General features: G+C 44.9%; 1 protein-coding gene and 1 pseudogene across 4 annotated transcripts in view; one reads left to right on the top strand and one right to left on the bottom strand.

Moving 5' to 3' along the window:
* Positions 1-2798, bottom strand: part of NOL11 (nucleolar protein 11) — a 31904-nt gene extending 29106 nt beyond the window's left edge. For 2 of the 4 annotated variants that reach the window (XM_006146775.3, XM_027771166.1), the window contains exons 1-2: positions 2586-2798; positions 711-824 (exon numbers count right to left, since the gene is read on the bottom strand). In XM_006146775.3, coding sequence (XP_006146837.1) covers positions 711-824; positions 2586-2726 — 255 coding nt within the window. In that variant the 5' untranslated portion in view covers positions 2727-2798. The remainder of the gene's footprint in view (positions 1-710; positions 825-2585) is intronic. The other 2 variants (XM_027771165.1, XM_006146774.3) reach the window with 2 other exon arrangements.
* Positions 2799-4637: 1839 nt separating this feature from the next.
* Positions 4638-5604, top strand: LOC102490721 (DNA-directed RNA polymerase II subunit RPB3 pseudogene; annotated as a pseudogene).
* Positions 5605-19213: the final 13609 nt, after the last annotated feature.

The raw sequence follows: 19213 nt of genomic DNA, 5'->3' as shown, positions 1-19213 counted from the left end.
GAAGGGATTGTGGCGTGGCCATTCCCCTGGGGGGTGATTTCTCGCTTTCTGTCTCTCTCTGTCTTTCTGGTGAACACATGCACCCTATAGCAAAAAACCTCTCAAAAAAAATAAAAACAAAAACAAACTTCTTTTGGGCCAGCAGGTGGCATGGTGGCTGAGGCACCATATCCTAATGGCTGACTCCCTAGTAGCTTTGAGGAACACAGTAGGCACATGTGCATGAATGTGCAAAATCCCAAGAGGAGAATGGAGGAGAAGGGACTGCAGCGCAGCCATCGGCTCCAGGGGCTGATTTCTCACTTTCCCTCTCTCTCTGGCAGGCAAACGCGTTCTATGGCAAAAATCTTAAAAAAAAGAAAAAAATCTCTTTATTGATTTATAGGTAATAAACTCAAATGGGTAATAAGTCAGCATTTGTGTTCTATATATTACATAAAAGCTTTAAAATCTGGAGCCAGCAACTGGCATGGCGGTTAAGGTGCTGAAATTTCCACATGGCTGACTGTGGTTCAAGTCCTGGACCTGGTGGCTTGCTTTCTCATTCTCTCTCTCTCTCTTTTTCTTTCTCTCTCTGTCTTTCTCTGGCAAAACTCATGTGAAAATAAACAAACAAATAAAAGAATAACTCAAAAAAAGTATATTATCATCTGTGGAAAAATGTAAAAATAAACAAATTATAAAAAAAATAAATATGAAAAAAAACTTACCTTATTATCATGTACAACAATATATTCTCCAGTTTGAAAATTGCACACAGCTGGACTTGTTATAACTTGACCTTGTTTCACGGACCAGCTGCCCAAGGGTTTCTGATCAGAAACCTAATGAAATTAAGATAAACACAATATTCAAGAAGACAATTTCAGACAGTAAAAGCAATTAAATTTACAATCAAAACCAAAAAACATTAACAGAATAGCATCTAACAAATTTCTTAAATTAAATAAAAAGTAGTCGCAAACACTGTATATTTCACTGATATGAAGTAGGTAAAGCAGTCCGACTGTAGAGACAAAAAGAATGATGGTTGTCAGGGGTCGGGGAAAATGGGAATTTACCGTTAATGGGGACAGAACTTGTTCTCCAAAGGGAAAAGTGGGTACAACACTGTGAATGTACTTAAAACTACCAAGCTGTACATGATTAGACATGGGCCACCAGGTGGCCTGGAGGTTAAGGCTACTGGATCTCACATGGCTGACTTTGTGGTTCATGTCCTGGACTAGGTGGTTTGAAAAATCACACCGGGTACCAGGCGTGTATGCATGAGTGCCCACAATCCCGAGAGCAGAATTGGAGAAGACGGAGGAACTGGATTGTGGAGTGACTATCTCCCCAGGGGTGATTTCTCACTTTCTGTCTGTCTCTCTCTGAATTTCTGGTGAGCATATGTGCCCTATAGCAAAAACCTCTCCAAAAAAAAAATAAAGAAAATATAACTCAGTTCCTAAAATTAAAAATAGGTAAGTAAATACAATCTTTTATTCATTAATAACCAGTAGTATATTTTAAAAAGTAATTCCTGGACCAGCAGTTGGTATAATGGTTACACTGCTGGACTCCCACGTAGTCCACTGTAGTTGAGTCCCAGACCTTGACTTAAAACTCAAGCTGGTGCGTGTGTCTGCGTGTCGAAGAGAAGAGATTGTGCGTGGCTATTCCCTCTGGGAGTGGGAAGGGGTGATTCCTTGCCTTCTCTCTGCAGCGAACGCACACACCCTATAGCAAAAATCTCTCCAAAAAAAAGTAAAAATTGATGCCAATATGCAGGGGCACGCAAAATTAAACAGGGATAGACAAGACCTGTCTATTTAATTCCAACCAGTATTCTTACGTAGGAACTGCAAGATGGCAAACACATTTGACCGCCCAGGTAGAGACCAACAGCTGACCAGTCAAAACAAAAATGACAGAAACTGTTGGCAACGTGTTGCCAAAACTTCCAAGCAGACCGCTAACTTCTTTCAGATGCGGAGAAGTATGTATTCGGCAGCCTGGATAAAAAGAACTACTTTCTACGGGAAGACAAACAAAAGCTAGGCTGGAGAGGGCGGGGCGTGCAGATTTCCCGGGAGAACCAGGGTTGTCAAGGAGACATCAGGAATCACGGTTCTCAACAAGTCACCAAGAAAACCCCTCTCTCCCCAAAGTGCTTTTCCCAAGGAGAGGATGAGGGAGCGTACAGACACAGGGCTAAATCAGTTCCCACCCTGTCAGTGTCATCTCTCCCCCCAACCAAATTCCCGCCGCACCCCTCTGCGGCCAGCTGGGGTGAGAGTCCCGGGGGGGAATCTCGGCAAGGACACCGCGGGCCGTTCCACGGAAAGCACAGGTTCCCTTTCCTTTCGGAGTCCTGCCCACGTGCACGCAGACGCTCTGCCGCCCGCAACTCAGAGATCGTCCCTCCAGAAAACCGACCGCGCCAGGACCCGGGCCAAATCTACTGTCCGGGACAGGCCACGCCAAGCCCCGCTCAGCCAGCTCCACCATCTCGTTGGGGAGCGGCGAGAGACCCGAGTCTCCGGTACTCGTTCGGAAAGACACGAGACGCCAGCCGGGGCGCCCCGCGCCACCTTCTTCACCTTATAGAGGACGACGGTCCTGCTGCTGTCCGTCACTAGAAATTGGTCTGTTTTGTCACTCTGCTCCACGCCTAGGAGTCCATCAGGCCCGGTGCTCAGGACTACCGAAGACAACGTGAACTCCTCTTCCAGGGCTGCCATCTTGGGCAAACCTGTGGACAGCCGCGCATCCCTCCCGGCAAGCCTCGCGCTTTCTCTCGCGAGAACGAAGGGCCTGACGGGGCGGACACTCGCTCTGCGAGAAACAGGTTCCCGCAGTCTGCGACCTCTGGCGGTCGGACTCGGCGTGCAGATCGGTGAACGCCGTCGCGTGGGCGCGGCCTGGGGTGTGCACTTAGGCTCCGCCCCAAGGCCACGCCCCCAGGCCCCCGGATGTGTGCCCCGTGAGCGGGGAGCAAGTTTGAGGCCGGGAAAGCGGAAATCTAATCTCTTAGGTACAGAATCAGCCCGCGCGGTTCGTGATATGGGTTTGAGAGACTGAAGGCTGGGTCAGGAAGTGGCCGAGTAGAAGTAATTATTACGGGGCCGGCAGGTGACTTGTTGATTAAGGTGCTGGACTCCCACAGGATGGATTGAGGTTCAGGTCCCAGACCTGCTGGCTTGCTTTCTCACTCTTGCTCTCTATTTCTATCTGGTCAAGTTTAATAATAATAATGAATAAAGTCAAATAGATCATTGTTTTTAAAAAGGAAGTAAACTACTATAGATGGTTTTTGTATGATGCTAAGTGAACTGTGTAGGTGTCCCTACCACGATCTTGCGGAACAAGGTGCTCTTTCTTTCTTTAGATAAATCCCATAACTTCCTGCCCCTAGAGGAGAAATGCCTATTGTCCCACCTTCCCAGAACCTGCCACGGGTGTCAGGTCTATGCGGCCCTTCAGGCCTCTGGGTGTGTCTCTGCTTCCCTGGTTCTCTGAGCCCTGGAGGGGAAGGCCCTCCCCAGCTTACAAGACTTTCCAACTAGTGTGATGAGGAAGGTGAGCTTGAAGGTCCTTGTGCGATTTGGGGCAAGGCTTCATTTCCGTAAGAAGTTTATGTTTTTTTTTTTCTTTTTTTTCTGGAGAGGTTTTTGCTATAGGGCATGTGCGCTCGCCAGACAGAGAAATAAAGAGACAGAAAGCGAGAAATCACCCCCCAGGGGGGATGGCCACATCACAATCCCTTCTCCTCCATTCTCCTCTCAGGATCTTGGGCACGCACGCACACGTGCCCGGCGTGAGTTTAAGCCACCGGATCCGGGACTCGAACCGTGGTCAACTACATGGGAGTCCAGTGACATAGCCATTATGCTAACTGCTGGTCCCAGAAGTTTATGTTTTTAACATAAAAGTTGCGTAGAGCCGGCAGGTAGCATGGTGGTTAAGGTGCTAGCCTCGCACTTGGTAAATGGCAAGTCCCTACCTGGGAGCTTACCTTAACCTTTTCTCCCCCTCCCCCCTCTGGCTAGTGCATGTTCCCTACAGCAAATTTAAAAATATATTAGTAATTAATAAAATTAATCTTTTTTTAAAAAGAATTATTGGGGCCAGCAGGTGGCACAGTGTTTAAGAACACTGGACTCCCACATGGCCATCTGTGGTTCAAGTCCCAGACCTGGAGTCTTGCTTTCTCACTTTTCCCCCTCTCTTTCTCTCGCTCTCTTGCTCTGTCCCACTCTGGTCAAATTAAAATAAGTAAATAAAAATAAATAAAATTAAAAATATTTTATTTTATGTATAATTGTTTTTCACTTTGACGAGAGAGAGGGAGAGAAGGCAAGCCGCCAGGTCCAAGGCTTGAACTGTAGTTGGCCATGTGGGAGTCCAGTGCCTTAACCACCCGCCACTTGCTGGCCTAAATAAAATTAATCTTTTTTTAAAATTATTTTATTTATGGGGCTGGTGAGTCGCATGGTGGTTAACAGCGCTGGACTCCCACATGGCGCATGGTTCAAGTGCCAGACCTGGTGGCTTGCTTTCTCACTTTCTCTCTCTCTCTGTCCCTCTCTGCTCAAATTAAGTAAAGTTAAGCAAAATAATTAAAAAACACACAGGGTGGGCCCTGGGACATGATGCCATTTGTTAACCAGCCCACCGTGCGGATCACAGAGCTCACGGATGAGAGCGTGAAGTTCATCATCGAGAATGCGGACCTGGCCATGGCCAATTCTATTTGGAGGGTCTTCATCGCCGAGGTTCCCATAGTAGCCATCGACTGGGTCCAGGTTGGTGCCAATTCCTCAGTCCCTCATGAGTCCATTGCTCACAGACTTGGGTGGCTTAATCTCCCTCACTCACTAGGAGGGCACTGGACAAGCTGAGTATTCCTGGCCTGCCGTGTAAAGAGCTCTGCCCCAAGTGCTCGGGGGAGTTCACCCTCCAGTGTGATGCAATGAAGACCAGACCCGTCATGTCACATCTAGGGACCTCATCTCCAACAGCCCCCAAGACATTCCAGTGACACGGTGGAACTGAGATAAAGGCCCCAATGACTGCGTGGAGCAGGATGACATCCTCACAGTCAAGTTGAGAAAGGACCAGGAGTTGAGCCTTTGGGCCTGTGCCAAGAAGAACTTTAGGGGACCAGCAGGTGGCATGGTGGTTAAGGTGCTGGACACTCCCACATAGCTAACCCCGGTTCGAGTCCCAGACCTAGTAGCTTGCTTTCTCGCTTTCCATCTCTCTCTCTGGTCAAATTAAAATAAAAATGAATGAGTAAATAAAATGGAATAAATCTTTAAAAAGTTATTAAAAAAAAAAAAAGAAGGACTTTAGCAAGGAACATGCCAAGGGGAGCCCTACGGCGGGGGGGGGCTTCCAATATGACCTGGACAGTGCACTGAGACACGCAGTGCACCCCAAACCCAAGGAATGGCCAGAGGCCGAGTACTCGGAGCTGGATGAGGATGAGTCCCAGGCTCCCTGTGACCCGCAATGGCAAGCCAGAGAGGTTTTATTACAACGTGCAGTCCTGTGGCTCTGCGCCCAGAAACCATTGTCCTCTCAGCACTCTCGGGATTGAAGGAGCTGAGCAACTGAGACTCCACTGAGCCCCGAGATCGAGTAATGTCCTAATGATAAGCGAGCTGCACCTTGCCCGTTTTCAGCAGAGGGGATTCTGGCCAGCCCCTGGATTGTGTTCTGGTCTCCAGGGACTCCCCCAGTGCCTGGGATCTAGATGGCTGTTACTCAGGCATCTCCACAGGCTGCCAGTTCCAACCAGCAGGGGTCACAGGCCACTAGGGATGCTGCTGGTACTAGCACAGGATTTCCTAGAGCACCCCTGGCTCTGCCTGCTGTTTGCCTGTAGTGCACCCCAGAACCAGAACATCCCTTCCGACCTGCGTCTGACATGCCTGTAGGGGGCTTCCCTGTTGAGAACCGCTGAGCAGGATTTCTCTCCTAGTCATTCAGCTCTGGACTTTAAACCCTTTCTACGTGAAAGGAAGGACTTATGCAGACGTAGTGCAAGAACTTTCCAACTGCCTACAAATCCTTCCAGTCCCTTCCCCAGGGCCAGCCTACTGGTACATCAATTCCTAGGTATCCCAAAGTAGCCTTTCGGGAATAGGATTAAAGCCGGGCTGTCCTCTCCCCCCACAAAGATAAACTGCATGCTCTTAGGGGGCATCATCGAAATAGGCAATTACCAAACAAACGTACCCTGTGTAAGAAAATGCTTTCTGATCATCCACTGATCGCCATGTGTGTAGCTTCCTCATTATGACATTGGAGAAAATATTCAGTGATTGTGAAGGAACCAGAAACAGCAAACATTTATTTTTTTAGTTTGCTGTCAGGCACATTCGCTTGTTAGATTGAGAGAGAATGCACTCCCTAAGGGGGCATGGTCAGGACCTTGCAATCCTGTCTGTATTTCTCCATCTTGTCTGGATTTGGGGCATTCGTGCACAAGAACCTGGAGCATTTGTCTAGCAGGTGGGCAGAATTTAAGCCGCAGGGGACCAGCAGGTGGTATAATGGTTACATCACTGGACTCCCACATAGTCGACTGTGGTTCGAGTCCTGGACTTGGTGGCTTAAACTCACGCCAGATGCATGTGTGCGTGCGCCCAAAATTCCGAGAGGAGAATGGAAGGGAAGGGACTGTGACGTGGCCATCCCCGTTGGGGGGGGGTGATTTCTCACTTTCTGTCTCTCAGTTTTTCTATGTCTCTTTGGCAAGTGTATGTGACCTATTGCAAAAATCTCTAAAAAGAAATAATACTTAAAAAAGAGTTTAGAGCTTAAGCTACAGTTGGCCATGTGGGATCCAGCTCCCTTGACCGTTAGGCAACAGGGCTGACCCTGTGCTTATTTCATGTATTTGGTTGCCCACCTAACTAGTTTCCCCCACTATGCCTTAAACATCTTTAAGAAGCAGTCCCCTGTCTGTGATATTCACATTGTAAGGGTCCAGAGATCGGTCTAACTGATGGAGACACAGAAAAGACAGCGACAATGCAACTGCAAAAGAGGCTTTTATTTTTCCAGCTAGCTGGGGTCCAAGTTTCAGCCCGTCGCAGCGGGCCTTCACAAGGACCCCGAGCCTAAGATAAAGGGATCTTTTATAGTTCAGGATGTTCTCTAGACTGTAACACACAAAGGAAGGGGGGGTATGAGAAGCGAGGGTCCAGCTCTCACCACCTGCTCAGGTCTAGATAAGGGCTCTCAGCTAAGGATTTGGATGACCTTGCCTCGGAGGTGCTGGGCCCTCCCGTTTTCCACTTATCTGAGAGTTCCCAGACTCCTGGTTCCCGTCCTTGAGGCCCTAACAAAGTGGGCTCCGTCCCTGAAAACTCAACAGGGTAGTGATTAAGCTAACTTCCCCAGCATTCCCTAACATGGCGGTGATTTTGCTAATTCGGCCTAACAACATATACATCTACATCCCTGCTGTCTAGCACTTAGTAGGCACTCAAAGCACGTGCTCTTTTTGTCAAATGAATGGCTTTACATTTTTGTGTTTATGGCACCAGCCTTTATGCCTGATCCGTTCGAGGGCAACAAGTAAATTACACTTAGGTTGCAAGGCGCGGTAATAAATAGGATGTGGATTTGATCAGTTAGGGTAAAGTAAGAAAGTTTTGGCTGACAGCTGGAACTGGACTCGCATGATTGTAAATTTGAGGCTAGGTCTGGGAAACTACTTTTTTAAAGAATTAGTTTATTTAACTTTATTTATTTAAATTTGCCCAGAGAGGGACAGAGAGAGAGAGAGAGAGTGAGAAAGCAAGCCATCAGGTCCAGGACTCAAACCGTGGCTAGCCATGTGGGAATCCAGTGCCCTCAACCACCATGCCACCTGCCAGCCCCTGGGAAACTATTGAAGGAAATTGTGGGGTCAGCAGATGGTATAATGGTTGTGTTGCTGGACTCCCAGGTGGTTGGTTGCAGTTTGAATCCTGAACCTGGAGCCTTGGAACTCATGGCGGGTGTGTGTGCATGGATGCCCAGGGTCCTGAGAGGAGAATGGAGGAGAAGGGATTAAGGTGTGGTCATCCCTCTTGAGAGGTGATTTCTTGCTTTCTGTTTCTCTGTCTCTCCAGCGAGTGCACACACTATAGCAGGAATCTCTCGCTAAAAATTAATTAATTAGCGGCTGGCAGATGGCATGGTGGTTAAGGGCGCTGGACTCCCACATGGCCGACTGCAGTTCGAGTCCCGGCCCGTGCGCCCTGCTTGCTCACTTTCTCTGTCTCTCTCACCCTGTCTCTCTTTGGTCAAATTAAAATAAATAAAGTTAAATAAAATAATTCTTTAAATAATTAATTAATTAATTTGTTAAATAAAGGAGATTGTGACCTTTTCGGGATAGGACACGTTGCAATCAAAGCACTGGGAGCCTTCGGCAACCTAGCCTAATCTAGGAATGGGTCAAAGTGTCCTACGTGCAGCGTGCCTGTCTCGGGGTCAATGAGAAGTTGCCCGGCTGTCGTCCTGGTCAGAGATGTTTCAGGGCTGCTGTGCCGAAGCAGCTGTGACCTGTACGTTTTCCTGTGCGCCTGGATGTTCTGCCTGGATTGTTACGTTTATACTGCGTGGCTGCCTAGCTTTGCCGACCCGGGGAAAACGCTGCCTCTCACGTCCAATTCCTGGAATAGACTCAGATGACAGCTATGCTATGAACAAGTGCAATTATATAATGAGCAGGAGGGGATACTGCCCATATTCGAAAGAGGATGTTCCCCCTTATGGATTGTCATGGCATGTCGTCAGTTGTGGACGGCACTTTGTGTGAGCGGGCCACAGTAAGCACTTTGCCAGAAGGATAGTTGTGTGAAAAAGAACATTCTGGGGACCAGCAGGTGGTGTAATGGTTATGTCACTGGACTCCCATATAGTCGACTGTGGCTCAAGTCCTGGACCTGGTGGCTTGAAACTCATGCCAGGCACATGTACGTGTGTGCCCAAAATCCCGAGAGGAGAATGGAAGAGAAGGAACTGATTTCTTGCTTTCCCTCTCTCTGTCTCTTCCTAGGAAGTGCATGTGTCCTATGACAGGACTGAGAGATGAGAAGGGATTGCGGTGTGGCCATCCCCCCTGGAGAGATTTCTTGTTTTCTGTCTCTCCTCTCTAGCAAGTGCACATGCCCAGTAGCAAAAGTCTCTCTCTCTTAAAAAAAAGAAAAGAAAAGAAAAGAAAAAAGAGCATTCTACAGGGGCCGGCAGGTGACATGTTGGTTATGGTGTTGGACTCCCACGTGGCTAACCTTGGTTAGAGTCTCAGACCTGGCAGTTTGAAAATCATGCCAGACGCCTGTGCATGTGTGTCCAAAATCCAGAGAGGAGAATGGAGGAGTTGATTTCTTGCTTTTCTTCTATCTCTTTCTGGGGAGCACATGTATCCTATGGCACAAACCTAAAGACAAAAACTAAAAAGCATTCTGCTAAGAAGATGTGCGGTAAATAAATATGTTCCATTAAGTCACTGTAATACTGGGGTTGGCGGATGTTGGTGGTTAAGGTGCTGGACTCCCACATGGCTAACACAGTTCAAGTCTTGGACCTAGAGGCTTGTGTTTTTCACCTGCCCCACCCGAACAAATGTAAAATAATAATAATAATAATAATAAATAAAATAATTCAAGGCCAGCAAGTGGCACAGTAGTTAAGGTGCTGGACTCCCACGGCTGACTGTGGTTTGAGTCCTGGACCTGGCAGCTTGCTTTCTCCCTTTCTTTCTCTCTCTCTGGTCAAATTAAATAATAATAATAATTGCAAATAACATAAATAAATTTTACAAAAAGAATAATAAATAATTCTTTTAAAAAACCTCTATAATACTTAAAAGTTGTGGTTCTTTCCTTTTAAAGAATTATTTTATTTAACAGAAAGTCACAGTTCTTTAATAAAACCTAGGATGGGGCTGACAGGTGGTATGGTGGTTAAAGGGCTGGATTCCCACGTGGTTGACCATAGTCTGAGTCTGGGACCTGGAGGCTTGCTTTCTCGCTCTCTCTTACTCACTCTCTGTCTCTCTCTGGCCACATTAAGAAATAATAATAACAAATGAAATTAAATAAATAAATAAATAAAAATAATAAGATCTAAGGTGGAGCCAGCCGGTGGCATGGTGGTGAAGATGTTGACTCCCAGCCATGGGACTTGATGGCTTTCTTTCTCTCTCTCTGGGGTGCATGTGCCCTATAGCAAATTTAAAAATAATAATAGTAATGGGGCCAAAAGGTGGTGTGGTGGTTAAGGTACTGGACTCCTACATGGCCGACTGTGGTTTGAGTCCCAGACTCGGTAGCTTGCTTTCTCACTGTCTCTTTCTCTCTTTGGTCAAATTAAATAATAATAATAATTTAAAAAATATTTAATTAAATAAATCATTCTAAAAGATATATACATTTAAAAAAAAAAAAAAAAGACCTAAGAAACTCTAAGATGATATTTTCCAGTTTTAGAATCTCAAAATACCTTTGGAGTGAACTTTCAGGTCACAGAAAAGACTTGAATAACACCATCAGAATTCAGACAGATGCCTCTGAAGATGATTCCTCTCCAGCCTAAATCAAAGAGAAAGGACGAATCTATGATGTTTGTCATACTTTGGGGCATAAATTTCAATATAGGGTAGTGGCATCTCAACAATGCCAAAACACATTAGTTGTGCCTGGATTTTTTTTTTTTAAACAATTATTTGGGGCCAGCAGGTGGTTAAGGGTGTTGGACTCCCATATATGGCCGGCTGTGGTTACAGTCCCAGACCTGGTGGCTTGCTTTCTCACTTTCCCTCTCTATCTCTCTTTCTCTGTCTTTCATTCTGTCCCCCTGTGGTAAATTTTTTTTAAAAAGTAAGTAAATAAAGTTAAATGGAATCATTCTTTTAAAAAATTATTTTATTGAGGAGTGCCAGCAAGTGGCATAGTGGTTAGGGTTGCTGGATTTTCACGTGGACTACTGTGGTTCAAGTCCCGGACCTGGTAACTTATGTTCTTGCTTTCCTTTTCAACCCTCTCTCTGTCTTTTTCATCAAAATTAAAAAAATAATAAGAACAAATGGAAATAAATAAATAAATTTTTAAAAAAATTAAAAAAAAATTATTTTGTTGAACTTGGGGGCCAACAGGTAGCTTGGTGGTTAGAGTTGTTGGACTCCCACATGGCCGACCATGGTTCAAATCCTGAACCTGGCGGGTGGCTTTCTCGCTTTCCTTCTCTTTCTCCCTCTGTTTCTCTCTCTCTGGTCAAATTTAATAATACTAATAATAAAGAAAAGCTATTATTTATCAGTATTATTATTCTTTCTAATTTGACCAGAGAGAGAGAGAAAGTTAGAAAGCAAGCTGCATTTTTTTTTTCATTGTGGTAACATGTACATAACAGGGGCTGGCAGATGGTTTGGTGGTTAAGGGTGCTGGACTCCCACATGGCGGACCATGGTTTGAGTCCCAGACCTGGCAGCTTGCTTTTTCACTTTCCCCCTCTCTCTCTCTCGGTCTGTCCCTCTCTGGTCAAATTAAAATAATAAATGAATAGGGGCCAGCAGTTAGCATAATGGCTATGTCGTTGGACTCCCATATAGCTGACTGCAGTTTGAGTCCTGGACCCAGTGGCTTAAACTCACGCCGGGCGTGTGTGCGTGCGTGCCCAAGATCCCGAGAGGAGAATGGAGGAGAAGGGATTGCCGTGTGGCCATTCCCCTGGGGGGTGATTTCCTGCTTTCTATCTCTCTGTCTCTCTCTGTCTTTCTAGTGAGCACATGTGCCCTATAGCTAAAAACCTCTCCAAAAAAAAAAAGAAAAGAAAAGAAATAAATATTTAAAAACTACATAACATAAAATCTATCTTTTCTTAATTATTTTGAAAATTTTTGCCAGAGGGTGCATGCATTTACTGGAGAGAGAGAAAGAAATGGAAAGCCAGAAAGCAGCCGCCGTAGGACATGGTCTCCTCCATTTCTCCCTGTTGGGATTTTCAGCACACACATGTGCTCAGTGTGTTTCTCAAATCACTGGGTCCAGAACTCGAACCACATAGCAGCCATTTGTGATGTGAGTGCCTTAACTACCAGGCCCCAAAGCCAGTACCAGGGCTCTTTTAATGCCTGAGTAAGGGATGACATTTCATTCTATGTAATAAAAAGTCATTGAAAGGGACCAGCAGCTGGTCTCCCACGACTGCTGTCAGAGTCCCGGACCTGGTGGCTTAAACTCATGCCAGGCGTGTGTGCATGTGTGCCCAAGATCCTGAGAAGAGAATGGAGGAGGGGGCATTGTTGCGTGGCCTTCCCTTCCCGGGGGGAGGGGCCGGGGAGGAAGGTGATTTCTTGCTTTCTGTCTCTCTGGCAAACGCACATGTCCTATAGCAAAATCCCTCTAAAAAAAAAGTCATTGAAGAAGGTTTTTTGTCTTTGTTTTTTCAGTGGGCGTGCTTGCTAGATAGAGTGGCAGAGAAAGAAAGACAGTAAGAAATCATGTCCCAGGGGAGACAGCCACACCCCAACCCCTTTTTCATTACCCTCTCAGGATTTGGGCACATGTGCATTTGGGCCTGGCCTGATTCTCACACCACAGGGTCCAGGACTTGAGCTGTGGTTGTTCATGTGGTAGGAAGCCAGGCACCTCAACCAGCACGCCACCTGCTGGGCCCATCCCAGGTGTGTTTTTCAAGTCCAGGACTTGAACCGCAGAAGTTAGCCATGTGGGATCCAGTGTCTTAAGACCCATGGTACCTGCTGGTCCTCCACGCTGTTCCTTTTCCTTTTTTTAAGGAGCTTTTTTTTTTTTTTTTTTTTTTTTTTTAGGGGGTGTGCGCTTGCTGGGGAGAAAGAGAGAAAGGGCAATGAGAGGGAAAGTGAGAAATCACCCCCAGGGGGATGGCCATGCTGCAATCCCTTTTCCTCCATTCTCCATCTGGGATTTTGGGCACACATGCACATTTGCCTGCTATGAGTTTCAAGCCAAGTCCTGGTTCCAGGACTCGAACTGTGGTTGGTCATGTGGGAGTCCAGCGATGTAACTACTGCACCATCTGATGACCCCCTCCACTTAAAACACTTCAAGGGACCACCAGATGGTGTAATGGTTACATCACTGGACTTCCACATCGTGAACTGTGGTTCAAATCCCAAACCCAGTGGCTTAAAATTCACGCCAGGCACATGTTGTTTGTGTGCCCAAGATCCCAAGAGGAGAATGGAGGAGAAGGGATTGTGGCGTGGTTATCCTCCCTGGGGAGTGACTTCTCACTTTCTGTGTCTCTGCCTCTCTCTGTCTCTTTGACTAGCACACGCGCCCTCAGGTAAAAATCTCTCAAAACAAAACAACATACTTTGATATCTGTGTTGACGTTGAACAAGATCAAATCCTTACCTTGGGGCCAGCAGGTGGTGAGGTGGTTAAGGTGCTAGACACTCCCATATGGCCAACCACAGTTAGAGTCCTGGACCTGGTGGCTTGCTTTCTCACATTCCCTCTCTCTTTCTCCAGTCAAAAAATCCTTACCTAGACTTACAAGTATAGTTGCCGGATAAAATACAGGATATCCAATTTAATTTGAATTGCAGATAATGAATAATGTTTTATTTTACAAGTATGCCTCATATACTTATTCATTGTTTATCTTAAATAAAATTCAACGTGTCATCTTGTAAAGATGTGCAGTGATTAAATGGAAATTTAAAACCTTAATCCATGCATGAGAGAGACAGACAGCACCCTTGACAGGGTCTCTGCGCTGCAGTCCACCTGCTGCCCCAGCCCGGGTCAAGGCCTGGCACGCTCAGCTCAGGGACGTCTCTGCATTGAACCGACAGTCTTCTTAGGAGTGTGCCTTGCAGAGCTTCGCATTCTACCCCTGCGCTAGCTCTGTTCTTAACCTAAACTTCTAGCTGGCTACTTTCTTGTATAAACAAAGATTTATGAATTGCTCAGGTTGTGTCTTGGTAAGCAGGTGAGTAGAGGAAGCAAAGCATTTGGTGTCATTGACACAACGTTTCCATTTTGCTGCTAAAAATGTTTGTGGAGGTGGTGCTGCCTTCATGACAAATGTTAACTAAATCTAGATTTTAAACATCTAAATTTGGGGCTAGCCTTGTAGAACAGTGGTTAAGTGCCATGCGTAGAAAGCCAGATTTCATGTGGTTTGAATCCCAGCCCCGGTGGCTTAAAAAACACACTGGGAGCCTGTGCGTGCATGCTGGAATCGCAAAAGAATTTCCCAAATGGAGGAGAAGGGATTGAGGCGCGACCACGCCCCAGTGGGAGAGGCTTTCTCTCTCTCCCTCTCTCTGTCTCACTCCCTGGAAATGCACTTACATTCTGGCAAAACAAACAAACAAAATAAACAAATCCTAAAATAGAGAAACGCTAAGAGAAGAACACTATGGACAATTTTAGAGGCCTCTTTTCTGGGTCCCTGTGCTCCCTTTGATGAAAAAAAAAAGGCTCTCAGATTGTCCCCTCAGGAGACTTTCGAACACTTAACACTTTTAAAAAAAAAAGAATTATTTAGCTTTAAAAAAAATTATTATTAAATTTGCTATGGGGCACACAACTTCACCAGAGAGAGAGAAAGAGAGAGAGAGAAGGTGAGGAAGCAAGCCACCAGGTGTGGGATTTGAACCACAGTTGGTCATGTGGGAATCCAATACCTTAGCCACTATACCACCTGCTGGTCATCTACTATTTTTTTAAAAGAATTATTTATTTAATTTTATTTATCATTATTATTATTTCTTTAAAATATGCTACAGGGAATGTGCCTGTGCACCCTTGAGAAAGAAGGTGAGAAAGCAAGTCACCTGGTCTGGGACTCAAACCATGGTCAGCCATGTGTGAATCCAGTGCCTCTACCACCATGCTACCTGCTGGCCCTGCCTTCTACTATTTAAACCACCTTTTCTCGTTTTTTTATTGGGAACAAGGAGGGTTCAGTGGGAAGAGAAAGGAGAAAAACTCACCCAAAACACTTCAAATAATTGATTCCTACTTGGTTCCTGATTTCAAGGGGCTCATTTTAAGCTATGTGCGCCTGTCTGAGTACATTTGGTTTAATTCTATATAAAAGGACTCACTGAAGAGATTCCGCTTAGGCAGTGATAGCGCTTAGGAAAACCCAATTAACAAAACGTTGGTCTTTCTAGTTAAACTTCTACGCATTAATCAGATCAGTCTCAAAAGCCATTCACCGGGGGAGGGTGTCTTATCTTATCATGCTAAAAAACTTTTTTCATTTAGATGTAAATTAGACCTAGTATATGAGAAAAAAAGGATGCTTTCTGACATTTTTGTATTCTGACAGTAAGGGTCCTCTTGCTTGGGGAAAAAACCCGAATTTAACTGTTAACCTACCAAATAATCTGAAATTAGCCAGTCGTTTTTATTTATTGTTAATGACCCAAGCATAGCTATTTGATCCTCTTTACAGTAGTAAAGCATAATTAATTTTAGGGCTTGCTTGCCTGAAAACAAATCAGGTTTTGTCAGTTAGATTTCATCTGCACAGGTCTTTTCAGGCAGAAATTTACTTCACTTTGTTCTTTTTCTTTTTTCTGCTAGAGAGCACGGGCACTTGCCCGAGAGACCCAGAGACAAAGCGAGAGGGAGAAGAGAAAGCACTACCCGCAATCGGTCACCCACAATTCCCGGTCCTTCATCTCTCCCTTTTGTGGATTGTGGGGAAGCACACACGTGCATCTGGGGTGTTTCTCAAGCCACGGGGTCCAGAATTTGTTTTTTTGAGAGGTTTTTGCTATAGAACGCGTGTGCTCGCCAAACAGAGAGAGACAGAGAGACAAAGCGAGAAATCGCCCCCCAGGGGGATGGCCATGCCGCAATCTCTTCTCCTCTGTGGACAGAAGTCTGACTACTTTTCCTATTTTTCCAAAATCTTTTCAAAAGGGGACTGGGGAAGTCATGCCCACAAACATTAACAGACCATTTATTTTCTATTAACAGGATTCTTCTACCTCCTGCTCCTGGCATGGTATCTTTGAGATGTAGATTAATCCTTTCTTTAACTAAGACATAGAACTTCTCTTCTTTGAGATGTAGATTAAGCCTTTCTTTAACTAAGACACGGATTTCCTCTTCCAATCACCAACCTAAGAATTGTGGAACCCACCTATAACCTACAAGCCCCCCCCCTTCTACATGTCCCGCCTTTTTGGGCCAGACCACTAGAAAATCTTTTCACTAAATGTTGTCTGTCAATCTCAAAAACAAATAAAAGGAGCCTCTGTACATGATCGCCCCCGAAAAGGCATGTGTGCCTCTTCTCTGGCCTAGGTCACTCACAGTTGGCTTGGAAACAAACCACATTAATTATTAATTATTAATTTTACAGTTGGTTATTTTTTCTATGTACACCTCCATTCCCCTCTCGGGATCTTGGGCACACACGCACATGCACCCGGCATGAGTTTAGGCCACTGGGTCCGGGACTTGAACCGCGGTCGACTACATGGGAGTTCAGCGACATAGCTATTACACTAACTGCTGGTCCTAGGGGGTCCAGAATTTGAGCCACAAGGTCGATCATGTGATTACCAGAGGAAGAGAGAGGAAAAGTGAGAAATCACTCCCAGGGGGAAGGCCAAAACACAATCCCTTCTCTTTCATTTTCCTCTTGGGATTTTGGGCACACACACACACACACACACACACACACTGTTGTTTTTTCAAACTTCTGAGTCTGGTGCTTGAATTGCAGAGTTGGCCATGTGGGGTCCAGCCCCTTAACCACCCTGCCACCAGTTATGTGTCTTACATTTGTTTCCTGGGCAATCTTGTTTCTAGAAAAGACATAAAAATTATTTCCCGATGAGAACAGGCCCTGTGGCTATGTCCTGTGGCATTGAAGGAAAAGAAAAAGTTTTTTCTCTTTGTTGCTGTTTTTTTTTTTTTTTTTTTTACTTGCCACAGGGTTCATTCACTGGCCAGAAACAGAGAAGCAGAGAGAGGGAGAGGGAGAATGTGGCATGATCATCCTGTAATCCCTTTTCCATTTCTCCACGCTGTCGGGATCCTGGACACGCATGCTCACCTGCCCAGTATGCTTTTCAAGCTGCCCTGGATTTGAGCCGTAGTTGACTATGTGGGATCCAGCTCCGTTAACCCCTAGGTTACAGGGCTGGCCAAGGGTACACTTACATCGCGTCCTTGTTACGCATGGGGAGTGAGCACAAGGCCCCCCCTTATGGAGAAGTCTATTTTTCAGAGCTGGTTCTTCCATGACTCAAGATCTTTCTGGATCACATAGGTAACCTGCCATCACCTTCTTCCCAAGAAGTCACACGAAAGGCTTGGGAAGGACTCTGCTTTGTCCTAACCCAGGTTCTGCTCAAGTCAGGGAATTCCTGATTCTGAAATAACTGTGAACTTGAGTCTTTACTCTCTCTCTTGGTTCAAAAAAAAATTGTTGGCATTTACATGGTGGTTTTCAGGAAATCCTCAAGGAAAGATGCATTTAATGTTTGTTATCACTGAAAGTGCGAAAACAAAATGCCTTAGAATTGATGTTTGTTTACTCAGCTAAATGCAGTTCCTTATGCTCTAGTGAGGCTTTGGTTCTGTAGTAGCCAGTCAAATGTAGCTGGGGCTTAGCTAGAGAGAGCACTGAACATTTAGATCAGAGCGCTTCTTTCCGTCTGGCCTGTCACCCCGTGAATACCCCAAATATAGTATTCGGCCTGCTAGGTCATTAACCGACACAGGATGTCCATGGGAACCGCAGGCTGGCCATTGCTTAGGAGGTCGGGAATAGTGAACTTGTAAAACTGCAAATACTTGTTTAAAAAGACACATCTGGGACAGGTAGCATAGTGGTTGAGGTGCTGGACTTCCACATGGCCGATTGTGGTTCAGGTCCTGGACCTGGCCACTTGCTTTCTCACTTTCCCTCTTTCTCTCTCTCTCTCCCTCTGTGTCTCTCTGATAAAATTAAAATAAATGAATAAATAAGTAAAAATAAGTAATACTATTTTTTCCTGAAAGTTCTACTGTTTTTTTTAAAAGAATTATTGATATTGATTTAATTTTATTTATTCATTCATTTATTTTAATTTTGGCCAGAGAGAAACACACACACACACACACACAGAGGGAAAGTAAGAAAGCAAGTCACCAAGTCCAGGACTCTAACCTTGGTTGGCGATGTGGGAGTATCCAGTGCCTTAACCACCACGTCACCATGTACTTCAACTCTTTTAATTTTAAAGAATTATTTTATTGAACTTTATTTATTTTTAAAATTTTGGTTAGAGAGGGGTGGGGGAGAGAGAGAGAGAGAATGAGAAAGCAAGCTGTCAGATCCAGACTTGAACTGCAGTCAGCCACATGGGAGTTCGGTGCCCTTAACCACCACACCACATGTAAGCCCCAATGAATAATTATTTTTAAAAAATAATAAAAAGACACTCTTTTTACTCATACATTGTCAGTGGAGTTGTAAATTGATACAGTTTACTTGGGAGGGAATGTTGGCAGTAAATACCTAGTCATAAAATATTCTCATCCATGGGGCCAGAAGGTGGTATGGCGGTTAAGGTGCTGGACTTACACAGGGCCAAACGTGGTTTGAGTCCTGAACCCAGCAGTTTAAAAACCACACTGGATACGTGTGCATGTATGGCCATGATCCCAGGAGGAGAGTGGAAGAGAAGGGATTGTGACATGGTTGTCACCCTGGGGGTCGGGGGTGATTTCTCACTTTCCCTCTTTCTACCTCTTTCCAGTAAGTGCACATGCCCTATGACAAAAACCTAAAAAATAAATAAATAAATAAAAGTAAATAATCCTTATTTTTGATCCAGTGATTCAATTTTTGAGAATTTGTCCAAAACAAATACTTAAAAGAAGATATAAACTACATTATAAAGATGGTCCTAACAGCATTGTATATACTAACAGAATCCCAAAAATAACCTAAGTGCTAAATAACTAAGAAACGTTTAAGTAAATTCTGTTGGATTGTCAACCCAACAGAATATTATGTAGCTATGAACAATGATAAACATGTTAAGTACCAGAGAATAAAATGTTTACACAATTCAAAATCCTCAAAGCATTTTGTAGAAAGATATGTATCCATGAGATATAAGCCACAAAAGCAAGAGTACATTCTTTTTAAAAAAATATATTAAAAATTATTTATTTAATTCCATTTGTTATTTTATTTTATTTTTTTTTTTGGAGAG

The sequence above is a fragment of the Tupaia chinensis genome, unplaced genomic scaffold (assembly GCF_000334495.1).
Source record: "Tupaia chinensis unplaced genomic scaffold, TupChi_1.0 Scaffold000187_1, whole genome shotgun sequence".
In the NCBI taxonomy this organism is placed as follows: domain Eukaryota; kingdom Metazoa; phylum Chordata; class Mammalia; order Scandentia; family Tupaiidae; genus Tupaia; species Tupaia belangeri.
This window is presented reverse-complemented; position numbering and strand designations above follow the sequence as displayed.